Consider the following 21,146-nt stretch of genomic DNA (forward strand, 5'->3'; position numbering starts at 1 on the left):
CAGCTGGCCAAGTTGCCTCCCTCTCCCCTTTCTTTTTAAGAAAGGCAATCTGTCAGAAAATGCTGATTCCTTTAAAATGAATACATATCTCCAGAAACGTGAGGCAAGCTCTGCCTGGAAGGGTACGTGTGTCTGCAACAGATCTCTCTCTCAGTCAAATTCACTCTTTGTTTAGGAACTCCTATGGGCTCTTGACTCACTCACTTATTAAAAATCAGTGTATTTCTTCAAGATCACTTATCCTGAGTGCAGCAGAAGGCCTGCAGGAGCAGCAGTAACACCACAAGTCCGAAGGATTCCTTCATACCACACAGCTCCATCCCAGAGCACACCACCACCAGCAGCCACGAGCAGTAACCACCACCTGGCGTTGCTCAGAAGGTGAATGCTGCCTGCGTTACACCGCAGACGGAGAGTTTTGCTACTGGAAGACAAAGATGCTGAAAGACATTCAGAACCACTCAGTGAGAGTTACTGGGGAAAATAAAGGTAAGGCACAAGAAGAAGGCAAGTGTATCCTCAACCTGAAATTCTTTGCTTTTCCAGGAAGACTGAAGCTGGCTTAGTGAGATACAGCACGTTAAGACACTGCATTGGCATTAGTAACTTACCTGAGTGCATCAACACTGCAGTCCCTAAGGCACAGCAACAGCTTAGGACTAGCAGCTTCATCTTCTGAGACTGAGACTAACTCGTCCCTGTAAATATTAATCTCTACTCAATTAACGTTTTTAATTTCACTCTTAGTCCTTCCTCATCTATTCCCTGCCCCAGGACTGCTTCTCAGCAGGGCTGGCCTGCAGCAGGGCCACAGAGCTTCCCAGTGCCATGTGCCCTACAGCAAGTGACAGAGCAGCACTGCCACTCTCTGCCTCTCCTCCGCCACGGGGAAGGAAATGTGATCTGGCAATGTGAACACGAGGAAGGCAGCAGGAGAATTCAGCATTTTGTGCAGAAAGACTGGGGATTTCAAGGGCGTTTTGAAAATGAATAGCTGCACGACCCCAGGAGAGGCTGCAGGCTTTGAAAACAAGGGCATATGTTTGGTATTTCAGAGACAAATATTTTTGCAGAACGGCCCTCTGGTGAATGAGCCATCTCCTTAAAATCCTTGTCACACAAACCCGCATGCTGCGCCATGCGAGCTTTTCTCAAGTGCTTGCTATGACTTAGGCATCTATTTATAATGACACCGTGTGAAGGCGAGCTGCAGAACAAGGAATTAAGCGCTTTATTTCTCAGTAATATTCCTTTCAGACTGTGTGCACGCTAAGTGACTCTTCCTCCCTCTTTCTTGAAGAGCAAAGCTTGGGATCACCTTCAGCGCAGCACAGACGAGCAGGGCAAAGCTCCCAGCATGCCCACAGCTCACTGCAAACTCCATCGCTCTGTTTGCTGCAGATGCCTCAAAGGTGACAAAACTCCCACTGCAAAGTCCTCTGCTGAGGTAAACCGGAGACACCCATCAGTTCCAGGCACCACACGCCAGCAGTGAGCATCATCTGATTCTTCCACAGGATTTACTCCTATACGCACAAAGGCAGAAGGCAGGTCCAGAAGTCAGAGCTGACTTTGCCGCTGCACAGAACACAGCTGCAGGCGGTGCTCTGGGTGAGGATCTGGGAAGTACACATGGCTGGAGGCAGGCTTCACCCTGTCCTCATCCTTCTGTCCACAGACTCCATCTTCTAAGGTGATCCCAAGCAGCTCTACTGGGCTCCTGATAATGACCCACCAAGAGGAGCCCTCCTTGCTGAAGACAACCAGAGCAAACCTGCCTTTTTTAGTGGTGTTAACCTTCACCAACATTCATGCTGACAGATGAGCTGCAAGAAGATTTTAGAAGCACTTCCAATCGATCTCATCCGAGCTGCAATGCTCTTCTTCCAGGCTTGAAAACAGGTCTCGAGGCATAACAAGGCTGGAACAGGTTTTCTAAAGAACTCAGTATGTTGTGAGATTTTTCCAGCGTCACACCTTTAATTATTAATTCCTCTTCTCTTCCTCCCAGTGCAGCAATGCACGGGGCAGCCTGACCACCAGCACACAGCACTGAGACAAACCAGCACTCACACTGCCTGCCCGGAACACAGCTGGGCACTTCAGTCATCCACACAACTTTCAGTCAGCGTCTCAGTCAGGAAAGGACAGCCAGGATGCTGCATTTACAACCCTAAATACTTGTGTAAGAAGTTGATTTCAGGCTGCATTACTTCTGTCTCCATTAAGGGCTGCGGCCTCAGCAATGCAACGCAAACAGCAGCGACTCACTTTACTTCCCACTCACTGCAAGTTTTGTTTAAAAGCCTTATGTCACAGAAGGCATGCTACAGACAAAAACACAGGAAAATGAAATTCTGACAGCGAGTCGTAGCTGTAAGTGCTTTGCAATCAATGTCAGTACGCACCAAAGTGAAAGCAGGTGGTGCACAATGACCCTGTTATAAAATGGAAGAGGACAGAAAGCTGTTCTCTTCTACAGCAGATAGAAAATACAAGTCACTGCACTATTGTTCCCATTTCAAGTACTGCTAACGAATTATAAAGCCAAACGTGTGCCTTCTGATCTTAATACAAAGGGAACTGAGAAAGGTTTATGAAACCTACGTGGTACAGAGCTTGCTGTAAATCACAGCAGTGCTTGGAAGCAGCCATAAATTCAGGAGGTTTGTAGCAAGGCTGAGAGTGCCTCCTCCATGCAAACACTACGAAAGATTCAAGACCACTTAAAGATGAAAAGAGAAGATAAGCAAGCTGTTCCAAGGCTTATTTTTAAAATAACTGTATGTTTGATTAGGAGGTAACAAAATAAACCATTTTTCCTTAATAAAGACGTCACTGGTTAAAGCATTTGGTGGGAACAACATGCCAGCAAGGTAACACTTGAGTGAAGAACAAACAATTAGCTGAGCTTTAAAAAATTTTGGCAGATGGCTGAAGGAAAAAAGAGGAAATCCATTTAAGGGACATCAATGCTATAAATCAAGGCAGGTGACATTTAAAACTGTTGAATAAAACATCACAAAAAGCTGTCTCTTTGTATAAATCATACTTCACAGCAGAAATTACATCCAGGCAATGTACTTCCAGATCTTACTCAATTAGCAGGATACACGGTTGGGGTACACTTTTGGAAGTGAGTTTTCTATTCTGGATTGCCTTCTTTTGTCAGAAAAAAACTTTTCTCTGGAGTCTTTCAAAGTGATGATCTGAATGCTCTCCAAGCCTTACTTTAGAGTCAGCAGAGAACAAACAAATAAGTACCTTCCAGTTTGTTTGCATCCCAGCCAGCAATCTGCCGTAGGTCTGGCAAACACGGACAGGAATACCTATCAGCCATCCCAGATCTGGCTTTCCCTCTCAAACTGATCCAAATTCTAGTAAATAAGTTTACTTTAGGATTGAAGTAAGACATTCTGAATCAATGCGTGCTTGAGAAGTAACTGGGAAAAGGGGAGCTCACAGCACACAAAGGGGAGAAACTCTTGAACAGAAAATTCTGAAGGATCACTGAGTGTTTGGTCAACAGCCTTAGAAAATGATACAATAAAAAACAATTCTTTAATTCTTTTTAACAATTCTTTTGGCTTTAACCAAACTTCCCTTTCATTCTACACAAAACCATATATATTTAAGCTAATTTTTGGTACAACCAACCCTCAATCGTCACGCACAAGTTAGAGAAACTTGCTTCCTTAGAAAATAAGGAGTGTATCACAAGATTCACAGATCAATAGCAGTTGAGATTAGTTGCTTCTCAATGAACTTCTGAATGACCTGCAGATCTGCATGCTCTGAAGGATTTTTTGTTAGCGGACAGACTTTCTGGAGCCTCAGCAACCAGCTCAGATTATTCACTTGAGTAATTTGGGTGGGGGAAAACAAAAAGATTAGTGCAGAGACACCTAAACCAAGCTGCTTAAAAGACAGTGGTAAGTAAGAAGGAGATAAAGCCTGCTGGATCGTCTTAGAGGCAGGAAACATTACAAGCTGATAAACTGTAAAAAGTCACCCAACAGCAGTTCACTCATACAACAACAGTTCTTTCCTTCCAGCATTTGCCTCACCCACATATCCTCAGCATCCCTTTCTCCTATTGCTAGAAGAGACCCAAGGACCAGCTTCAATGAAGCAAGGACCAATTACTGAGTCTGCTGTTGTTTTCAAAGCCTGCAACCGTACAGAAAATAGTCCCAAGTTTTTAATCAGTTGAGAAAGGACAGACAGCAGGCAGCGTGGCCATAAAGCACCAACATAAGATGGCTAATAAATGCTATCCAAATGAACGTTCAGAGAAACCACAGGCATTGAATGTTCCAGGTATTGGTAGACAACAAGCTGTTCACAAGACAAATGACATCTTCACAGACAGAATACAATAAATTAGAGCCTTTGGTCATTGTAAAGCAGAACGTGTTTACTGTTATTGATAAACAATAAATCACCTGCCCCCTAGCAGTTCCTCCCTATAAATCACTTCCAAAGGAAGAAACAGATGGCTGCAGCACGCAGCCACTCAGCACAGAGCTGGGAGAGGAAGCACAGCACCCAGCAGCTGCACGTCAAACTGCCCTCCTGCAGCTGCACAGCAGAAGCAGCAGGGCGATGCATGAGCCCCAGCTCTGAGTTCTCAGCAGCAACTCACAGCAGGGCTGAGCAGAGCACAGAGCTTGGTTCACAGCAGCTGCTGCACCTCTCTGGCTTATAACTGCAGCCCACACTGAGCCATCGTGGCCAGCACCCTTCCTGCTGCACCATCCCTGATGTGCAGATGGAGATCCTGGTCTGCAGGCATCTCTAGGTTGGTATCAGTCTGACCAATACATCATGATCCTTATGTGATTTGATTTGCTTTTGAAAGAATTACACTTCCTATGCACTTTTCTGTAAGAATCACATGCTCTTGCCGACTCAGCGTTAAGTCATTCCTCTAAACTGGAAGGAAAGGTTTTTCCTTAGTGGGGCTGTGAGCAACGTGATCCACAGAGAGGTGCTCCTGTCTGTAGCAGAGGAGTTGGAAATAGATGATCTTAAAGGTCCCTTCCAACCCAAACCATCCTAAGACCCTATGATTGATTCTATGACTGTATCACCAACCAACAGCCCGATGTGCAATGGAACAAGCTGAAGACACTTATGAGACACTAGTATGCTTTTCTGCTGGTAAAGACCAGTTTCTGTCTTTTTATCAGTGTTTCCAATGTAATGTTTCATGTTAACCAGAAGGGCAGAAGTGAGGATGTTGTTAAAAAACAGCGTATGCCATATAAGAGCAGTGTGATGGCACGCTATCTCAATACACAGAAAAATTTAAGTTTTCTTTATTACTTTAGCAAATAGAATTATTTTCTCATTTAGGAAGAGGATGCTTTCATTTGTTATACTTGTAAGAAGATGTAAGCAATAGCTCTGGCTAGAACCAGCTTAAATAGAGACACAAAAATCATAGTCTTCTATCAGGTAAATAGAAATAGATGTAACGCCTTCCGAATCTGAAGCCTACAAAATTACATAGAAGAGGCTGTAGTTGGGACACCAGCTCTTGCAGTGCAGATAATACCAGAGCTCCAAGAGATGTGAATACATCTCCAGAAAATGTACTTTATTTAAAAAAAAAAAAGCGCTATGAAAAGAGTTACACTTCCTTGACAGCTTCCCAGACAGTTACCCCAAAAGAGTAATGCTTTGTCTGAGCAAATCACAACCCCAAATGTGAAAGGCATTTGTTGTTCACCCTCTGGTGTCCACAGCTCCACATTCCCAGCTCAGCCTCCTGCTCCACGCAGCCCCTGGCAGAGGCACCTGCACCAGGGCAGCTCTTGACACACTGCCTTACAGGCTGCACCCATAACACAAGTGATGCAATCACAAAGCCTTGGAGCAAACATCTTTTGTAAAGCCTGCGGAATGATGTGATGCATGCTGTGCTCTCACTCTAGTGCATTACACATTAACAATAACCCAGAATGGCCTGGGTTGAAAAGGACCACAACGATCATCCAGTTCCAACCCCCTGCTGTGTGCAGGGTCACCAGCCACCAGACCAGGCTGCCCAGAGCCACATCTTGAATGCCTCCAGGGATGGGGCATCCACAACTTCCTTGGGCAACCTGTTCCAGTGCATCACCACCCTCTGTGTGAAAAAATTCCTCCTAATATTTAACCTGAACCTCCCCTGTCCCAGTTTAAAACCATTTCCCCTTGTCCTATCACTATCCACCCTCATGAACACCCATTTCCCCTCCTGTTCATATGCTCCCTTCAAGAAGTCACATCTGGATGACAGCACTGAGGACTGATGGGGCACTCACTGCTGCTTATTCTCCCCAGTGAAATTGGGATCATTAAATGGAACCAAAAAGGTTTCAGGATTGTCACAGGTCCCATAAGACATGAATGGCTGTAACCATAACTTCCTAATGAAACAGACTTCCAACAAAGTGATTGGTGCTATAGTGCCTGAATGATCCATAAGAACCTGCTACAGCAGGGTTGAACAGAAGGAGGGTCTTTTGAGCAGGTCAATATTAAAATGAATGGTAATAATAATAGTAAATGGTCCCCCTTTAGTCACAAGTGACACTGCAATACTGGTCTGCTCAGAGCAGTTAAAACTAGGAATAAATAACCCTTCAGAAGTGGTTAAGAGTAGGAAACAGCACACAATTAATTCTGCTGCATTGTGGTACCACTGAAAGATTAGAATGGAAAAAAACCTGTGTGACACTGTCTAAACAAATCTTGGAGCATTATTAATTTATAATACATGTGACTAATGCGCCCTGGCGAAATGAAATTCAACAACAAAAATGCTGAGGTGTGATTATGGCAGTTTGGAATTGCACGCACAATGCAGCCTGCCCATCAGCAGCCCACCCTGCAGCACCTTCAGACTGGAGCTTATTCCTGTGTTCCTTCTCACAGCAGGAAGTCCAGCCCTTAATCAGAACTTTTGTCCATGGCAAAAATCACGATGTTTTCAAAAACATTTCTTGCAATCAAGCAGGGCTAAAATCTTTAGAGATCCCTGTTGATCCCTCAGTGGGGAGAAGCAGTAACAACACCGGGCATCAGCTCATCCCTAATTTCAACCTCAGAAATCTGAGGCTGCAGATACACCCGGCTGATGCCAACTGAGAGGAAAAGCAGGGCATGGTTAGAGCACCGTATTTTGGGGTAACACAGTTCATCACCTTTCAGAACAGGACCTTTGGGTTTTCTGCTGTACAGCACACGGGGCTTGATCCAACCCTTATCTAACATGACGTTGCCTTGTGATATAAATAGCTTCTTATTTGCCTGCTTCAGAGCAACAATTTTAGTCAAAAGGTCAAATGGTTTTAAATGGAAAACAGAAAAATCTTCAGTAATTTGATATTGTCCATTTTTTCCTTTTTTCTTTCTTTCTTTTTTTTTTTTTTTAAAGACTGGAGACCCCAGGTGTCACTCATAGAGGAAGGAGGGGAACTCAGAACAAAAGACAAGGCATATTTGTCTAGGCTGCAGCAGCACAAAGCAGTAATATTTCAATGGTTTCCTGAGGCTCTGGAGGCACTCGCACACACTGAGCACCTCACTGATCTCGTCTGCTTGGAATCCTGCAAACTCTCTACACAATGCACAAACCTGTCTTCCTTGGCAGTGCAGAAATAAGTTACAGCTGCAGCCAAGTCCAGGACAGATGTACCTGAAGCACCTAATGACTGCATTCCTTCTTATTCTGCAAAGCTTATTGCATTGATGCTTTCAATTACTAAGTGTTAATAAACATGATTTTTACCCACTGCTAGCCATCACATGGATCCCTTTTAGCCAAACAGGAGAAACTGCTCAGTTTTAAGTCTTGAATGAGGTTTCACCATGGGGTCATCACTTCCACAGCCCAGAGAAGAACCATTTAAACCCTGTGTGTATTAAATAAGGTTGCTTTCAAGTGTTTTTCCTTCCACAAAAAAAGGAAGCAATGAGGTGTGAAGGCAGCTCCATTATAAGACCTGCATGCAGGACAGGCCGGCACGTTCATAGTCAAACCAGAGAAATACACACAGCTGCCTACAAATTATGACATGAAGGTGACCCAAGGCCTGATTTATTCCTACAGTTTATGGTTTGCTTTTATTGCTCACAGCACACTGGTAATCTATGCACGTGGCAATACTTCAGCACTAATGGAAATGAGTAAACAAGGTCATATTTGTGTCAAACAGCTGCTTTGCACATCCTATAGCCTGCACCTACAGCTCACTGGGTGCTGGGTAGAGCGTATCCTTCTTGCTGGAAACAAGGGCAACTGCTGAATATCACCCAAATTAGAAAGACAAAACAGTTACAGCACATTTTCCCTTGGGCCATATCTTCTGCAGACCACAAAAAAACTTTAAGACGCTGTCTTTCCTGGGAAATGCCACACATCGAAAAATTATTGTTTACCATGAAATTAAGTTACAGAATGTGAAGTTAATGAGACATACCGGGCACCTCGCTAGACCGGAATCGCGCGCTCGGCCCCTGCCACACACAGGCTGACAAGGCAGCTTGCAGGTTATTTTTGCAAAGCATGTCCACGCAGTCAGTTTGAGCCTTCAGGCTATGTGTGACGTAGTGCAAAGGACTACAGAGAAAGAGTGCAGCAGGTCCCCTCTGCCAGCTGCTCTTCCCAGTCTAATAACAAAACCAGAGATGCAGCAGCAAGAACTACAGAACATACATGACAACAACAGCCTGCCCACCTGTACAACCAGAACGAAGGGCTCCTGCTGCTGCTCAAGGCACAAAGTGAAGCATCTCCTCTGCTGCCTTGCGTCGTGACGAGCAGAGGAGTTTGCTTCCTGCACAGCTTTGTGAAGGTGGAGTGAAGCTCACCAAGGGCTGAGTGCAGCGTGACAACCTGAATCACAGGAGGCAGCAGCACGGCTGTGAGGGTGTGCAATGCACACAGAGCAAGGAGGGCTTGCACTGAAGCATTGCTGAAAGGAAACGCGGTGTGGGGAGTGGTGCTCAGCAGAGCACGTTTCTTCTGGCATTTTAGCTCACATCAGAATGCTTCCCTCATAAAGCTTATAAATAATGCAACACAGAACTTTCTTCTGACTTCTGAAAACTTCCTGAAAATCTATGGTACGAGTGATCAGAATGAAACTGCAGATTTGTAAGAAAAAAGATTAGCTTGATGTTCACATCGTAACCCAAAATCTACCACTGAAGCTTGAGAAAAGCAAGGAAATTCAATGGCTGTAACACTGTGGCTGCATTTGTTTGTTTGTTTGTCAAACACTCTGCATTCAGGATTTACGTTTTCCAACTACCATCCTGAATCCTATTTTTCTATTTTATTTTAAATGAAGAGGAATGAAGGCATCAAAGTTTCTACCTTAACGTCTTCAGGCTTTTCTTTTTCCTGTTTGCTCTTCAGCAAGAAAAGTAAACAGATAATGGCTGATTACGATAACTGAGAAATACCTATAGAAAATGAATTTTTCAAAATGACCCACCCAAATGCACTGGCAATTACAAACTGCTCAGGTTTCCCATTAGTCTGTCAAAACAAGAAGTAACATTACAGAAGCTCTCACTAAAATTCTTAAAGATTGTCACATTGATTGAATTTCGTAGTATAGACTTACAAACTCGTAGTCTCCATCCTGTGGTACTTTCCAATCAGATGAGTTTTTTGTCTGGCCAGATACATTCTTCCCAAAGCTATTGACTTGATTCTCCTTTGCTTTCTGCTCAAAATATTCCAGGAATGATGGTCTGGCTGGCTGCATTGTTTCATCCCTCCCTGGAAATAGCAAAAAAAAGCACAGTAGTTTTAAAAATATACTTTCAGTTATGCTGCCTTGTATGGCACCCAAAAGCGAGTTCATTTTTTTAGCACACGCTAAATCACACAGTACTGCTGAAGTACTATTTTTCAGCAGCTGTTCAGATAGAAAGCTATTCTGAACCATGCAGAAATGCAGAAGGGAAGCTCAAGGTCCACCACACACGTGATGACAGCACTGGAACCTTGGGCCCTACAGCTGCAATCTGTCCTTCAAACCATGCCACCAGGTAACCAAGCTCTGCACACTGAATGCTGCAAGGAAGCTGCCACCTGCTGCTGCAGTTCTACATCCCAGCCAGGCTGCAGGCTGCAAATACTCACATGCCAAAACTGAACAGCATTATTTTCCAAGAACCAACCCACATTTATATTTATGAATGGAGCAGTACAAAAGCAAGCCTTGCCACATCTGCCTCACAAACAGGTCCCAGTTTGTCTTGGGTAGGAGAAGTTAAGTTCTAGATTTCTTGGGTAGAAAGTATTCGTCAATTTGATAAGTAGCTTTCTTTTTAGAAACAGTCAGTAAGCTATCAAGTTAACTGCCCTGCTTCCTTGGTTTTGCTTTTATTTTTTTAAAGTTAATTCCCCTGAACTTACTGGATTATTTGAACAAGCCATGTATATAAATTAACTGCCCAAGTTCAGACCACGTTCAAGAAACTTGGGTCAGTAACAAATAGGTAAGGAAACAAAGGGAAACAGAACAGTCTCAGTAAATGCCTGAATACACTTTGATTTGGAAAAGCAGCCTCCCAAGCACCGTAACAGGGAAACGCATTCACCCATAGGGCAGCACAGCAGACAGCCATGGGCACAACGTCCCAGCACAATGAGGTTCACTTTGCTCTAGCCTTTTTAAATCATCCTTTAGAACAAGCAGAAGCAACAAAAGGAAGAAGACTGCTGACCATTAAGAGCAATGAACCTGCACAACTGTAGTGCCACTGGGTAACCAGGGATGTCATACAGTTGGTCAGATCATGGATACGAGCACTTCTCCCACTTCCTCCAGCCTTCATGCAATCTGAACCCCTATTCCTATCACCTCAGTACACCATTACATCAAATGAGCCTAGCAAGCCATCAAGCAACATGCCTCCAGCACCAAACATGCAGTTAAAACTACCCAGAACTTAATGCCATTATGCTCCTCTTCACAATAAAACGCCTCATAAAAACCCGTGAGCGTGTGAGGTGTGACAATACCAAGTGTTTTTGTTGCAGTAAAATGTTGTTCTTAGACAGGGGAGTAGGTCCACCTATTTAAAACTTATTTTTAGCCAATGCAGAAACCGTAACTTTCAGAAAGCAGGTCTGGGGGTCTGAGGACCAGAGTTAACAGAAGCAGGCAGCAGAACTGCCGAGCACGTGCACAACTCCAGACTGTGAGAACAGGTTCACTGCCAGATGCCATTCAGTTGAAGTAAACCCCATCTGCCTGGCAGGCATCCAACCAACTCCTCAGAGTCCCAGAAGCACACAGAGAAAACAGAGCCGTCCTTGGAACGGCTCGCTGGGTCTGCACAGTGCACACCAGGGTGTGCAGACAGGACTATCACAAAAGAGGTGCCAGGCTGCAAGCGACTCAGCACTGCCTTCCTCTCAAAAAAAAATATTACCTCCTCCGGAAATCCATTAAGATTTAATCACAGAATATCACTCCTGAGCATAAAATTGCCATTCAGTGATCCAGAACTCCCCTGGCAAGATGTCTGAGCCTCAGACAAGCGTACCAATTCCTTGTTCAGCCACTGAATACTTCGCAAGTTATTTGTCTGCAGACATGCTAAAGGGAACACATCTCACCTATCCCTAGCATTAATTCCCCTTTAAAAACAAAAACAGAAAACCCACACCCAACAAAAAACAACTCGTGCAGGACTAGATCAAGAAAGACGTCTTCAGACAGAGACTGCGTGAAGGTCAGTCACGAAATGTCTGCGAAGGAGAGAACAGATTTGCTATTGGGAATAATTACTGAAATACAATAGCAATCCAATTACAGCTAAGTGATAAAACATTTATTTAGAGCTAAGTAAATACACCACTTGCATCCCAGCAGCCCAGCCGGCATAAGGCAGGGGTTAGTCAATGCTATAGCCAATCGTGGCAGTGTTTAGCACTGACAAAGCTTATCAAAATAAATGAATTCCTTATGACCCAGCCTAATCCATACACAGCTTACCAAGGGCCAGCTTAGGTCTCAAATTTAATTTGGGTTTCCCAGATGAAAAAGCCATCTACATTAAGCTTGCACTGCACACTTACAAAACAACTGTTAGCACAGAAGAATCTGAAAGCAAATGCCCCACACAAGTGACTTTGGATTAGACAGTTTCTTTATGACTGCTGTTCCATACCAGAGAATAACTGTGTGACTTAATCACTCTCAGCTCCCCACGTTCATGTTTTACCCATAGCTGCAATATTTGTGACGGGACGGGACAAGAGGTGATGGCCTCCAGTGGCACCAGGGGAGGTTCAGCTTGGATATCAGGAAAGGTTTCTTCTCAGAAAGAGAGGTGATGGGTCAGGCTGCCCACGGAGTGGAGCGTCAGCATCCCCGGAGGTGCTCCACAGCCATGGAGATGTGGCACGGGTTGGGGTTGCACTTGGTGATCTTAGAGGTCTTTTCCATCCCTAATGATTCCATGAATTATTGCAAGGCGCATCTGAAAATAAGTTTTATTTACTAAAACTTCTGCTTTCACACTGATACGAAACAGGCAAAGAAGGAAGAAAACAAAGCAGCAGTGGCAGCTTATAATCCTGAGAGGACCACAGGTTTTTGGCCTCATCAGTGCAAGCAACCAAGGGGACACAGCAGAAGGGTGCAGCAACAACGGGCTGGAAGTTGGGATGGAGGGAACAGCTGTGAGTTTGCTCAGCCCAGACCAGGCAGGAGAAGCCCAGTGAGGCCTCCTAAAACCCTGCAGGAGCCGGAGAGGCCTTCCTGTCATCTAAGCAGAGCCATCTTTTCAAAGATGAGCCAGGCAGCCGAAGACAAAACTCCACTGCCGCTACTTGCAGGATCAGCTGCTGCCAAGATGTCATTGCACTAAGCACGTCTGTGCCAAAAAGCATTTCAGTTTCCATGTTTGTAAGGTTAGACTAAAATACAAATAATTGACAGAAAGTGAGATCACAGCTGTGGCAGAAAAGCACCTTTTATTAGAAGGTCATCCTGCAGTGACAAGAAAGGCTTCTCTGGGCATTTATTTCAAATGCTGAGGAGTAGCGTATAAGGTTGTGCTGTGAGAGCTCTCTGGAGCCATTAGCAGCCTGCCATCAAGATGTGCAGTCATCTTTTAGGAGCTGTATTAATTACACAAATGGAACACCACAGCTCTGCTGGAAACAGTCCAGCCGACTGCAGAACTGCAGGTTTGGGCTGGGCACACGGAGCGCCCGGCACTCGTACAGCCACGCTGAGATCAGCCCTACAGTAAAGGACAGAAGCCTTACACATACCATAAAGCCTTCCTTGCACCAGTGTTACCTGGTATCAACTCGTATTTAGATAATACCAGAAAAACATCAGCCCAGATAAGCCAAAAGATGACAAAGGAGGCATTGGTGCTTCCATACGGTGCTGCAGGGAATGTGAAATGATAAAGAAGAAATAGCACAGCCAATTAAACCAGCACAAGATCTAGCGTGTCCTCCGAGAGCAAGGAGTGCCAGTGCAACCAGCTCGTTTGGTATCATCCAGCCCCAGAAATGAAAGTACCCATTTTGTTGATTTTGCCAAATTAGCTCTCACAATTGAAAAATATCAGAAACTCATGAGCTTCAAAGGAAACCTTCAAAAGGAAAGTAGATTTATAGTCCTTCTATCTGACTGAAGGAGCTTGCTGTGAATGAAACTTGCAATGAAACTATAATTTCTGCTTTTCTGTGAGATTTCTTCTCTACTCAATTTGACAGCAGAAGAATCCTCGTTTTGTTACTCTTCACAGAGATACCTATCACCAGCTGGAGTAAATTCTAGAATCAAACAGCCTACCACAAGACAGAACCATAACCTCAGGAACATATTCACTCTTTACTCTTAGTTAGCACTTAGGTTAATATACATTAATTAAAATACCTATTCTTGAAGCCACAGTGAGAGATTTATCCCTTCTCTCACAGAAATGGAAGCAGCCCAGTGACTGGGAGCAGCCAGGAGATCCCACCACAAATATGGTTTGAACTACTGTTGGATCAAGCTAGATTTTAAGAACAGCACTCCTAACAGCTTCATAAGGGGAACATTCATCTATAAGGAAGGTAATTTAAATCAACAACCATGAAGTGATGAATTACTACATTAGCAATATCAAACTAAAATCAGATACTTGGTACATGAACACGTACTTGTCAAGATTCCAGGAAGCTGCAATCTTTAGACAACTGAAACAAGACAACTGTTGTCAGCTTTGGAAGATACCTGTGTTTTAACAGGATGTCAGCAGCAATGAGATCAAACGTTTTAAACCAACTCTCTGGCACTAAGGAAAGTACAACCAACTCCTTGAAAAAAGCTCAGGAAGATGCTTTTACAACAAAACAATCTGTAATTCTTCAACTGCAAAGAACGAATTACATTCTTTCACATAACAAATTATACTCTTGAATTTGAGAGTACATGGGTTTCTTCTTTCTTTACATGATGTTAGCAAGCTCCCACAGGCTGACAAGTCATCTTGGAGTTGGACTCAATGACCCTTACGGGTTCTTTCCAACTGAGGATATTCTATGATTCTATGAGTCCTGTGGGCACGAGCTCAGAACCGAGCTCTGCACAGCCACAGAGAGCACCGCTCTTGTTAACTCTAAAGAAAGCAAAACTACAGCTGTCTTTTGTCATACTTAAGGCCACAGAGTCCCCTGGGAGAAACTGCTGTCATGTACACAACTACACAGACCCTTTCACTGAGGGATCGAGATGTACTGTAAGGCAATTGCTTTGGTTTGTCCTTGCTGTCAACAAACCTGCAGTTCTGCTAGAGCTATAAGCCCTCTCACCTTCAGTCTAAATTTTACTGGTCACTTGTGCACGTGTTCCAGAACAAGTCTCAACTCTCAAGCAGTCAAAATATTGTTCTCTATAGTGCTCACCTTCTCTCCTTACCACTGTCCCCTTTTTTTCCTTTAAATAGTTCTCATGTCCGTTTTCAACCTCCATTTATGTGGTTAAAATAAGCACAGATCTTCACTGACCTCTCATTTCACAGCCTTAGTTCCCTGTAGTCTTAGCACTCTCTGCCTGCTTTGTTTTGAATTATGTAACTTTGACACAAATTGCTAATATATCTAAGATGCACAAGACAGTGCCTGATCATTACATGCAAGCAACACTTCATTAATATTAACATTTCCAATGGAACTGTAGTTTTATTTGCTTCAGGCTACTTCTTCAAGATCACAGATGAACCCTAGCAGCTGGACAGCATAATTTGTACAGTATGAATAGGACTGAGTCATTTCATACAGCACAGCAGAGAGATGCCAATTTATTCAGCCAGAGCAAAAAGTGCTCCATCATTAATGAATTCAACCCGTGGCAATACGAGCTGAAATCTCCTCACATTAAAGGCAGACCGCATAACACTTGATACATGTCAAAGCTTATGAGGATGAGTCCTCCCATAATTATGGCCCCTCTCAAACTAAATCAAAGCAGAACGTGTCTGACAGGCCCTGTGATTACGGGGAAGCTCCTGAATGACCATCAGTATCAATGCTGGCTATCCTAAATCATCCCTTTTAATGAATGTAAGGTGGAGACATCTATGGGAAAGAGCATCCACACACTCATCCTGACCTGTGGTGTACAGAATTGAGGACTCTTGCTGAAAGAGGAGAAAAGGTTTTCATTACCGTGAGGGTTTCAAGACCAGACTGCCTCCTCTTGGATACCTAAAATTTCTGTTACATAAAAAAATCCCAAAATACTACAAATTTATAGCTTCCTTTCTCCTCCTCCACAGATTTCCAGTGAACACCTGTATCTTTAAATCTCATATGCTTGAATTGCTAATTTAGTCCACCAGCTACATTGCATCACACCAGCAGTGAGCTGTGAAGGTGCAAAAGGTGCACATTTCATATCCCACGCCACCTGGGTCAAGTTCTGATGAACTTCAGTAAGAAACAGTGTTAGTGCCAGGGCCACGAGCAGCAGCTCGGGCTCCCCACATGGCACATAACCAGGAAGCATTTGCTACCACCACTTCGGTTCATAACCTAGGAACTCGTGCTTATCTGGAGAGAGCACAGAACAACATAGCAATGAACACTTTTTCCCCAGAGGGAAAAGGCTGCAGGTAAAAAGCATTTGTTTTTCAACTCTTGCAATTCAGAAACATAGTAATTTACAGAGGGATTGCTTCCTGCTCGGGAGGAAAGCTTTCCCCATGCTTTATTCTGACCCAGCAGGAAGCAAATTTATTGTTGGAAGAGAAAGGTAGGTCACCTTTTGCCTGTATGTATGTGCAAATGTACCTGGGCATAAGAGACAGATGCACTTGAGTGGTGCACTACCACCCTGCCTTGTGGTTGAGTCTCCTGAAATGTATTACCTTCTATACGCCATTCAATACTTAGTCATTCTTCCCATCTTCATCAAACAAAACATCCCTTCTGCTTTCAGACCCCCGCCATCATCAATGCAGGAGTGCTTAATAGGCTACGAACAGCAAAAACAGCTGTGCTGCACACATGCATCTCTCTCTCCAGCTTCAGTGTGTCTGAAAATACGAACAGATCATCAGATTCATCTTAGAGCTCTGTCACACAGCAATTGAAGATGGATGAGCATCCAGCTCCGATCCCAGAGGTAACTTCTTGATGCTTCAGTCTGAACATAACCACTGTTTTACTAGCGAAGGCCATACACAAGTCCAATAGTCTGCCAGTACAAGTAAAGGAAAAATAAAATTCCTTAAAAATGAGAGTATATACAACTCCTCCCATTGATCAGAAATACTGTCCTCGTGTCCACTCAACTTAATATTCTTGAACAAATGAGGCAGCCTGCTGTTTAATGTAAAGCCTGCCAGCAAGCCTGCTATTAAGATGAAAGTAAAAAAAAAAGAGGCACGTATGGAAGACTTATCTGGGGAGATTTATATTCTCCACAACCCAAGAGTGACAGCGTAATGCTTCTTACAGTGAGAGAACTCAATCAGTGGAGGTGTTTCTAAAAACAGTGTGCTATTTAAATGTAGAACATGGAGAATGCTTTATGGTCCAATTTGGCCTAAACGGACCCATTTATTTTAGATACAAAACCACTGGACATTACTAATGCTAAGTAGTACGAAGCTGGTATGCCTGCAGGGGGAAATGGATGCAAAACATATCCAGTGTCTCTGATAAAACATGAAGCTGTTCTCTCCAATACCTGCATTATCCGTCTGGGTAACGTGCACCCAAACCACCTCAGTCAACTACTGGCATGGAGCCACCTATTGCTATCTCAGCTGCTTTCCATTCATATTTATTTGAATATTATATTAACGCAATCACAAACACTTTGCTATCTGTATTCATTTTCCCGTTCATTTCAAGTTACTGCTAAAGCAGCCACTGCTTTATATGACAAATTACAGGTTAATTTGGGGGTTGGAAAGCTTCCAGAACCTTGGCAGCAACACTTCTCCAGTTTAAGCATCATCCACTGTACGCCCTGCAAATCCACCAAGCTTATTCTGGATCATTCTTCTGATAGGAAATTGCCAAGTTTGCACCTCAGCTCATTTAATTTGCTAATGAAATCCAATCTCCCCTCAAAAAGAAGACATTTTTTAGAGGACACAACCAAGCTTAGCAGTGTGAATATGGTAAAAGCATAACAAAACCAAGACCACCCCTAACTTTAAGGGCTGAGCCCAGCAATTTTACTTTAAACACTTGCTATTCAGAACATTCACCTGCACATGTCATTAGCAGGGTAGTATTACCTGTGCTGTTAGCCTGTGCTGTGCTGAAGCCCTGTTAGGGCTTCAGGTCCATCTCCACACCAGTGTGGTGTGCCACGTTAACAACAAACCCCACACCCACAACTCCATCCTCTCCCAGTCCCTCACTCCCCTCGACCCCAAAACCAAACAGTTCAACTCACATCTCTGCTGACAGTTCCTCATTCTGCAGTGCTACCTCGTGCTTAAACAAGAGGTACTTTAACAATGAAAATGGGACAGATTCAAGAACTGGACAAACCAGACCCTATTCCTCTCGGATCAAATCACATTACAGTCCAAAAAGGCAGTATGTTCATCTGCTTTATTATAAAATTACGTTCCACTCTTTCAATGGAAAAGACAAACTCACGCCTACAGACCAACTCAAGACCTACAGCAAATAACGAAGGAACAGTGGAGTAAAAGAACATGCTGCAGAGTTTACCAGCACCATATATTCTCACACAGAATAATTAAAATGATGATTGCAGGCATATCCATAGCTCAAACTTATTGCACTGCCAAACACAATGGAAATGGCTCACTGCAAATCATTGTTTGCCTGCAGTCCTTCAGCTGCTGCTCAAGTCTTCACAGAACAGTTGAACTGCAATCCGTAAGTAATCCGGTAGCTATTGATTTGTAAGTAAAATGTGTCACAGCACAATTTAGTATCTGCAGTTTCATGCAATCACTTGAGTGCTTTGAAAATGCATAAGAGAATGTCATGGTGACATTTTTAATGCTGCCTGAATGCTTATGTCGAGCGTCCAGAAAAAAAAAAGGCCAAGCAAAGGAAAGGGTTTAAGCAAATGGAAGCACAGCTCAGTCGACTCAAACCATAAAGAACTTCCCTGCATTATGTACAGTGCTACAACATAAGGATGCTTTTCCTCTGAGCCTGAAGTGTCATGAGCTGATTCAAGCAAGAATCACTTGGGAGGCCATCAGAACTTGTTTGCTAGAGATTTCTAAGACAACGCTGTCTAAAGCATTGTATTGCAACATCTCAAACATTTTCACATCAAAAAAAAAAAAGCCAAAGCTGCTAAAGATAGATTTTTGTTCTCAGAAGAGCAAAACGCGTAGCTCAGAAGCTCGCAGTCAGGAAGGTGGCTCGCAGCCGCCCAGGAAAGCTCATCTCTCCTGCTAGAAATGTCTGTACTTCTTTATTGATTTAAAGCAGGCTTTATTGTGAGTCATAACACAAGCTGCCAAGTAAAACACTGACTTCTTTAAAAATATGAATCAATGAGGCTTCTTCACATTCAGCTGCTTCCAAATACCATTATTACTTTTATGTTTGGGATTACAAAAAGAATTTGCTCCAGAGAGTTCTGCAGCAGGCCGATGAGCTTTACAGTTAAATCAATTTAACTGCACGTTAAGCAAACATGAATATGGAGATGGCTGAAACACAGAGCTGTAGGCAATTCACGTGAAAGACATCTGCGAGCTGCTAGAAGACACTGCTCTGCAGTGTGCCTAAGAAACCATTGCAAAACCTCTGTGTGCAGAAGCAAGAATGTCAGCGTGAATGGTACCGGGGGAGAAAGAGAGTAACGTGCTAAGGAAAAGTTTCAGTTTGGTACAATCGTATTCATTAGCATCACATCTGTCAGTTACAGCAATGCAGCACAACCCGCAGCAGCATGCTGAGCAAGCCAAGGGTCACAACGTCGCTGTGCAGAACGTCTCACCGTGGTACCAGTGGTACCAGTGTCACACAGCACTCGGTCCCCGGGCCTCCAAGTGCCTCCTGTGGGATGCTGAGCTGCTCGAGCACTTCTGCTCCACGCTTGGCTGCTAATCCTAGCTGCAGAGCTACGCTCTTAGAGCTTGTTCTGGAGCTCCCTCTCGAGGCTCAATGCTGAACCATATTAATATGCAATATACTCCTGATTCTACTCTAAATCCTTGCAAAGGAAAGGTTATCAAAAGTGTCTCCTCAAAGCTCTGCACACGAGCTTGTAGAAAGCACCAGAGCTTTTGAGTTATGTGCATTCTTAAAAAGAAGATGAGGAAATAAGCACCTATTAAGCACACAGATCAACTGCAGCACTGTTGCTTTGCTGACACAGCTTTGATAGCCACCGCAGGAGCTCCACAGATAATGCCTCTGCTATTGTAAATCATGAAACAGAACAGCACAGACTGTTTCTATTTGTGCAGAAATAGTAACTTCATTTGATATAGAGGTGCTAACACATCCTGTTCTCTTTCGCTGAGTTTTAAAGTCCTCTCAGCATCCATCTGCCTCCCGCTGGTCACCTCACTCCACAAACACCCAACAGCATTACTCCCCTGGCTCTGCTGCATGGGCTGCCATTTCTAATCCATTTCTAAAGCACTGAAACGGTGTTTGCTAAAGCCTGCAAAAACCTTGGAGCAGGTTGTGCTGAAGCTTCATCTGTTAGGAGAAAGCAGTGTCCCCTCACAAACCCTAGAGTGCACCCACATACAAAAAGGATTCAACGCAAAATTGACCATTGATTGCACCCATCTGTGACCTCAAGAGTCTAAGGCAGAGGTGATTGCCAACTCTGTGGGCACAGACTTCTATGAGAATTCATAATTGACAAAATTTTTTTCCTTCTACTCGTAGTTTGCCAAGGAGATTCATTCTCCTTACCAGCTTTTCATTTAAATAAACACTTTCAACTCTTCCCCAGCTCATGCTCTGAGGTCTTGCACAGACTATCAGCTATCAACATGGCATCATTTTAAATCTTACACCTTGTGATAAGTCTCATCAAGCTTTTCTCTACTGGGGTGAAACAAATTTCAACTTGAGTGCCTCGGTTTGTTCAAGTGTCCCTGCTAACAAAAGTAACTTTAAGAAAATGAGCAAATGCTAGAGATGCCAGCTCGTCACACTGCATGTCCTGCTGCCTTTGAAACGTGTAAGCTATCTGTTGCTGTAAGTGTGGCCCTTCATTCACTGTGTCAGTAATTCTGCTCAAGTTAAAGATGCGTTCTTACTTTTCATGGTGCCCTCCTCCTCTTCATCTTCGGTGTTTATGACCATTGTACCCAACTGGGATTCCAAGGTGCCATCGTGTTCTATCATGGTGTTGGCTCCATCGCTCATTGTGTTGACCACTCTGATGGTACCAGTTTCATCTCCACTTGCCCTCACCATGGTACCTGAATCAGTTTCATCTTCCTCCTGTACAGAGATACCAACAGCACATTTTTACTGATGGTGGTGAGGTCCAATGAAAAGTGGCTGCATTCAAGGACACTGGAAAATCCTGTTAACTCAGAGATCTTGACAGACACAGACAGAAACCAGCAGCAGTTTGTTTTATGCCCTTAGATCTCTCCCTGATATCTCCAAATGAGTAAGGAAAGCTCTTCATACTGCCAAA

At 43.7% G+C, this 21,146-nt stretch overlaps 1 protein-coding gene across 2 annotated transcripts in view; it reads right to left on the reverse strand.

Annotated features, from left to right (window-relative positions):
- The window catches only part of STK4 (serine/threonine kinase 4), a 39,790-nt gene that overhangs the window by 9,602 nt on the left and 9,042 nt on the right, over positions 1-21,146 (reverse strand). For both annotated transcript variants that reach the window (XR_006181179.1, XM_042883635.1), the window contains exons 9-10: positions 20,758-20,944; positions 9,624-9,781 (exon numbers count right to left, since the gene is read on the reverse strand). Coding sequence is in view for 1 of the 2 variants with exons in the window: in XM_042883635.1 (XP_042739569.1) it covers positions 9,624-9,781; positions 20,758-20,944 (345 nt within the window). In the remaining variant the exon portion in view is untranslated. The remainder of the gene's footprint in view (positions 1-9,623; positions 9,782-20,757; positions 20,945-21,146) is intronic.

This window comes from Lagopus leucura, unplaced genomic scaffold (assembly GCF_019238085.1).
Source record: "Lagopus leucura isolate 7727_CA_CO unplaced genomic scaffold, USGS_WTPT01 Super-Scaffold_100039, whole genome shotgun sequence".
Lineage (NCBI taxonomy): Eukaryota > Metazoa > Chordata > Aves > Galliformes > Phasianidae > Lagopus > Lagopus leucura.